At 39.1% G+C, this 6000-nt stretch overlaps 1 protein-coding gene across 1 annotated transcript; it reads right to left on the reverse strand.

Annotated features, from left to right (window-relative positions):
• Window positions 1–4254: 4254 nt before the first annotated feature.
• Window positions 4255–5217, reverse strand: LOC117297614 (alpha-1A adrenergic receptor-like). Its single transcript, XM_033780736.1, has one exon. The coding sequence runs from the start codon at window positions 5215–5217 to the stop codon at window positions 4255–4257; it is 963 nt and encodes a 320-aa protein (XP_033636627.1).
• Window positions 5218–6000: the final 783 nt, after the last annotated feature.

The raw sequence follows: 6000 nt of genomic DNA on the forward strand, positions 1-6000 counted from the left end.
TTTTATACAAACTCAAGTTATGGCGTGGTTTGATCCAACCGCATGTTTCGCTTTAGGCACCCGGGCTGTCCAGTGGCATTATGGGTTTAAAGGCAGTGGAGAATGGAATGGTGATTTAAACCTAAAACGCACGGCCCATATCACTACAAGCGTCTTGTCAAACCACACTTCGACATTTTGTAATAATTATAAATAGATATGTTTCAAATATATTTGCCTATCATTAGTTATCATAACTAGCAAGTTGAACATGTATCAGTCTAAGAGATTCCTTATAAGAAATAGAACGTCTTTAGATTTACCATATATGGGGACATACATTAATAATAAAATAGTAATAATAAACCGTATTTATATAGCGCATATCACTAAAACAAAGTCCCTATGCGCTTTAAGGAAAACAAAATAAAGGAAGAATGGACCATCAACGAAAGTTACTGAAAAGCGTTGAAAAGATGAGTTTTAAGGCGTTTTTTGAATGTGTCAACTGTGGAAGCATCCTTGACAGACTCGGGTAAGCCATTCCACAGTTCAGCTGCAGCTACTTGGAAAGAGCGAGCACCATAAGATTTTGTAACAGGGGTGGAAATGACAAGAAGAGACTTTGACTTAGAGCTAAATTTCTCGAAGGAATGTATTTGTGAACTAGGTCCTGGAGATAAATCGGGGCTATGCCTTGCAAACATTGAAAAGTTAAAAGGAGAATTTTGAATTTAATTCTAGCTTGAACAGGTAGCCAATGAAGATTTTGTAGGATGGGAGTTATGTGATCACGTGGACGAGTGCATGTGACTAATCTAGCAGCTGAATTTTGAACTCGTTGCAGTTTTTTAATAAGAGAATCCGGTAAACCAAAGAGAAGACTGTTGCAGGTGTCAATTCTGGACATGACGAGGGAATGAACAAGTGTTTCAGTAGTTTTGGTGTCGAGATATTTTCTTATGGAGCCGATTTTGTGAAGTGCGAAGGAAGCAGTCTTACAGATAAGGTTAACATGATTGCACATTGTGAGGTTTTTGTCAAAGATGACACAAAGATTCCTAGCAAATGAAACAGGATTGATGTTATCGTCGTCAAGCTGGAGTGACACAAGAGGAGTACAGGCACGGTAACGGCTAGTGAAATGGAGAATTTCTGTTTTATCCTCGTTTAAAATCAAGTCGTACGCAAGTATACTGCACGGCTTGGACTTTGCATATAGAGCGTTTCTTCAAACTTTGACGCCGAAACCAGAAGACACCTGTGTCTTAGCCATTTATAATTGGTGAGCACAGTATTTCATTTTTCTCTAGGTAAGGATGTTTCAAACACGCATTATTATACTAATAATCATTATCATTTTAAGCTCTTGGTACTTGCTAGCTTCAGCAACCAATCCATTGAATAAGTATAATCAACATCTCAATGATCATTAAAGACAGTGGACACTATTGGTAATTGTCAAAGACCAGTCCTCTCACTTGGTGTGTCTCAACATATGCATAAAGTAAAAAAACCTGTGAAAATTTGAGCTCGATTGGTCGTCGGAGTTGCGAGATAACTATAAAAGAAGAAAAAAACACCTTTGTCACACGAAGTTGTGTGCTTTTAGATGCTTGATTTCTACCTCAAATTCTAAACCTGAGGTCTCGAAATCAAATTCGTGGAAAATTTCTTCTTACTCGAAAACTATGTCACTTCAGAGGGAGTCGTTTACTCGTCACCAAGTAAGGTTTTATGCTAATAATTATTTTGAGTAATTACCCATAGTGTCCACTGCCTTTAATACTGCACCCAATTATAAAGGCACAAGCAAGACTCAGTGTTTGCACCGGATTACGGCTTAATTGCACATAATGACAGTTAGGATCAAAGTCCAATTATACAGGCCTGACTTCATGAAGCTACTTCGGCACAAACAGTAACAATATTATACTCCCCGGAATAAGGTTATCTGTCAAATTACAATGTCACTTACACGACTGGTATTGTGCTTATTTTTAAAGGCACCGAACACGATTGGTAATTATACTCAAAACAATTGTCAAGAGACTTACTTGATAACAAGCAATGGGGAGCTGTAGATAATATAAAACATTGTGAGAAACGGCTCTCTCTGAGGTAACATTGTTTTTGAGAAGGAGGTAATTGTCACTTAAATAATTAAAAGGCTTCAGGCCTGAAGCCTCATTTGTAAGGCATCTAAAGCACACAAATATATGCAGAAAGGGTGTTTTTGTATTATTCTCTTGCAACTTCAAAAGACCAATTGAGTCAAAGTTTTCACGGATTTATTTTTTGTGCATAAACGTTGGGCTACAGCAAGTGAGAATACTGGTATTTCACCTTTAACAAAGATGTCAGTGCCTTTAAAGGCAGTGGACACTATTGGTAATTACTCAAAATAATTTTAGGCATAAAACCTCACTTGGTAACGAGCAGTGGCGAGAGGTTGATAGTATAAAACATTGTGAGAAACGGCTCCCTCTGAAGTGACGTAGTTTTCAAGAAAGAAGTAATTTTCCACGAACTTGATTTCGAGACCTAAAGTTTAGAGTTTGAGGTCTCGAAATCAAGCACCTGAAAGCACACAACTTCGTGTGACAAGGGTTCTTTCACAGTTATCTCGCAACTCCGACGACCAATCGAGCTCAAATTTTCACAGGTTTGTTATTTTATGCATATGTTGAGATACACCTAGTGAGAAGACTGACTGGTCTTTGACAATTACCAAAAATTTCCATTGTCTTTAAAGGCAGTGGACACTATTGGTAATTGTCAAAGACTATAGCCTTCACAGTTGGTGTATCTCAACATATGCATAAAATAACAAACCTGTGAAAATTTGAGTTCAACCGGTCATTGAACTTGCGAGAAAATAATGGAAGAAAAAACACCCTTGTCACACGAAGTTGTGTGCGCTTAGATGGTTGATTTCGAGACCTCAAGTTCTAAATCTGAGGTCTCGAAATCAAATTCTTGTAAAATTACTTCTTTCTCGAAAACTATGGCACTTCAGAGGGTGCCGTTTCTCACAATGTTTTATACCATCAACCTCTCCCCATTACTCATCACCAAGTGAGGTTTTGTGCTTATAATTATTTGAGTAAATACCAATAGTGTCCACTGCCTTTAATAGCAGAACAGTTTCTACGCACTGTTTCGGCTTGTATGTCGAGTTATTATGTACCAAAAACCATCCGAAAATGTCAAGAGGATATCCAGTGTGTTTTATAGGATATCAAGAAACACTTGCGGTTGGTGTAACTATTTCGATTTCGTGAACGCAACATAAAGCAACAAAAATGCATTTAAGGTTGAAATTTCGCTCACTTCAGTGTTTTAGACGCTTACGGAATTAGAACTAAAAGCCAACTAATCGGTAGCTGGGTTTACAAAATGTTAAATTAATGTGTGTTTAGTTAAGTCCATCGATCATGCTCAATGAGTCATGAAATGAAATTTGCAATTGAATTTGGCATTTGGTTTGCACTTACTTCACCAATAAGAATCGCCAATAATGATATTAAGAAATGTATGCTTGAATCAAAGCTTGAAGTAGTTGTTTAGTGCACTTTTACATAATTCAGTAATTGAATATAGTGTAGACTAATGTAACGTTAAGAATAAACAATATTAATAATTAATAAACTTGCGGGTACAACAGTGTATTTATTTTATTCTCCTTTGATGGAGTTTTGGCTCTGTAAAGAGCCGATTTGTTATCGACGTTTCGAACAAGATGCTCTGTTGTCTTCATGAGATGATTAGAGTAATGTTCGAAGCGTTGAGACCAAAACACTCCCTCAACAGAGAATTAAAACATTGTTGTACCCGCAAGTTCACTATTACTTCAACAAAAACAGTTTAAAGCCTCAACATCACTTATGTAACGTTCCAATTATGACGTCACTTTTGCACCAAAAAGTTGTAATTCCCAAAGTTAGGGACACGTTGCCTTGGATCGGGCGAGTTGGTCTATGTGTTGATCATTCTTTTTATAAACATCTTTCCAACCATATGCATTTCATAACAAACGCTTTCCATAGACCAACTCGCCCGACCCAATGCAACTTGTCCTCCATAAGTTGTCCTCTCTTGCTTCACAAAGCACTATGATTCATCTTTAGTTTTCTGCATTACCATAGTGATTTGTATCTTGACATATCACATTTCGCTTAGCATTTGTGAATGATATGCAACTCTGATCAATCAAGCCAATCAAGTGTACGCATACTAAACACTGTCATCATTTGACTTTATAGTGGTGATGTATTAAGATGCCGGGTTAACTACAGGCGTCGCTCTGCGGCAGCAACGCGAGTACAACCTGAAGTATCGTTTCGCAGTTTCTCTGAAGTAGCTATTACGCATGTAGTAAATAAAGAGATTTAACCAGCTGTTGGTCAGCATAGCCATCCGGGCAATGAATTCTGTGTAGTACGTATCAGAGTTTCCAGTGATCAACTTGTAGAGCTTTCGGGTTGCAGCCGGCGCCCAGGCCACGGAGAAAGCCGTTGTGACGATGAGGAAAGTGACCACAGCTTTAAGGTTGACTTGACGGGATTTATCGGCTTGTCTCTGCTCAGTGGTCTGCTCCATTCCTGCACCGCGTATGTGATGACGGGCTTTCAACCACATGTGCGTGTACAATACCGTGACGAGAAGAACTGGAATTACGATGAACATCAACTCTCCGTAACGCACCGGGTAGTACCAGAAGTCCCCGTTGGTGACACCGAGACTGCAGTTGTCCTCCTCGTCGTCTATTTCTCCTTTCCAGTTGACTCCAAAGCCATACAGTATCATGATAGCGATGCTGAGGCCCCATATACCAATCAAACTTTTCCAAGCACGCTCTATGGTTACGATGTGTTGGTATCGTAGAGGTGCAACGACCATGATGTATCGCTCCACTGTGACTGCGATCAATGAGAACAGCCCGGAGTAATAGCAGAGATATTTGCCGATGCCGTAGATATCACAGGCAACTTCACCGTACGGCCAGCGATCCATGGCCGAGGACACGATCAAGGGAGTAGTCACAAAGATACCGTTGAGAAGATCGGAGGCTGCAAGTGACGCCATAAAGAGCCTGGTTACCGCGTGGATCTTTTTGACACGCCGTAGTACGAGAAGACACACTGTGTTACCACCGATGATGAGGATGGCCGTGATACCAAACAGCACACACCTTAGTATGTTAAACCACGGGGCAGTGGTACCTTCACTCTCCATGTCTGTTCTCTTAAGTCTTGTTATGGTTTGGCTTTAGGGCTAAGACTACTTATATTGCATACCGCACGTGCGAAGCCAAACGATCACGTGGATTGATCTGCAACATGCAATAGTGACTTGGTTTGTCATTATTTAATTACCTTTTGTTCGCAGTGTGCGCCTGGTCAGATTAATCATAACAGAGATAGGGCCATGTGGACCTTTCTCTGTAGAGAGACCATGGTTTAATCAGACTCTAACCAAGCATTACAACCTTTACTATTACAAGCATTTCAAATTGTCGCGGTAATTACTATTCGCTCAAATTGTACTTGTTTTTCTCACCAACTTTGAATGACTCAAAAGTACGGTATTGTCACTCTCCTGACAAAAGGGGATTAACCAGTTATTAAGTTGAAAACTAAATTATGTCAAATTTTGCCTTTGTGTATAAAACTGCATCTGCTTGTATTGCTGGGTGACTGGAGATTTGCTTATAACCATACTATTCATGGTAGATAAGTGGTTATGCGGGCGCTTTGGGACTATAAGTTTATGTTTCCATCGATTTTGAAAAGAAAAATATGACAAATTTTCTCATGATATTTTTAAATTCTTTTTAAAGTTTTGTCCGTCCTTGAACAAAATATTCTATCACCAGCAAACCGTCTTGGTTCTTGCATTAGTGGTTTTTTTTCCAGACGCAATAAGAATCAAATTTGGGAAGATTTGCAAGGGTGTGGCCCCATACCATTATGTTATTTGCAGTGGTTCATTCTATAACTAATAACCATGACATTATAA

Source organism: Asterias rubens, chromosome 1 (genome assembly GCF_902459465.1).
Source record: "Asterias rubens chromosome 1, eAstRub1.3, whole genome shotgun sequence".
Taxonomy (NCBI): domain Eukaryota; kingdom Metazoa; phylum Echinodermata; class Asteroidea; order Forcipulatida; family Asteriidae; genus Asterias; species Asterias rubens.

Bases quoted from the DNA above. Each gene is read 5' to 3' on its own strand.
- LOC117297614 (XM_033780736.1), bottom strand. From the start codon at position 5,217: ATGGAGAGTGAAGGTACCACTGCCCCGTGGTTTAACATACTAAGGTGT.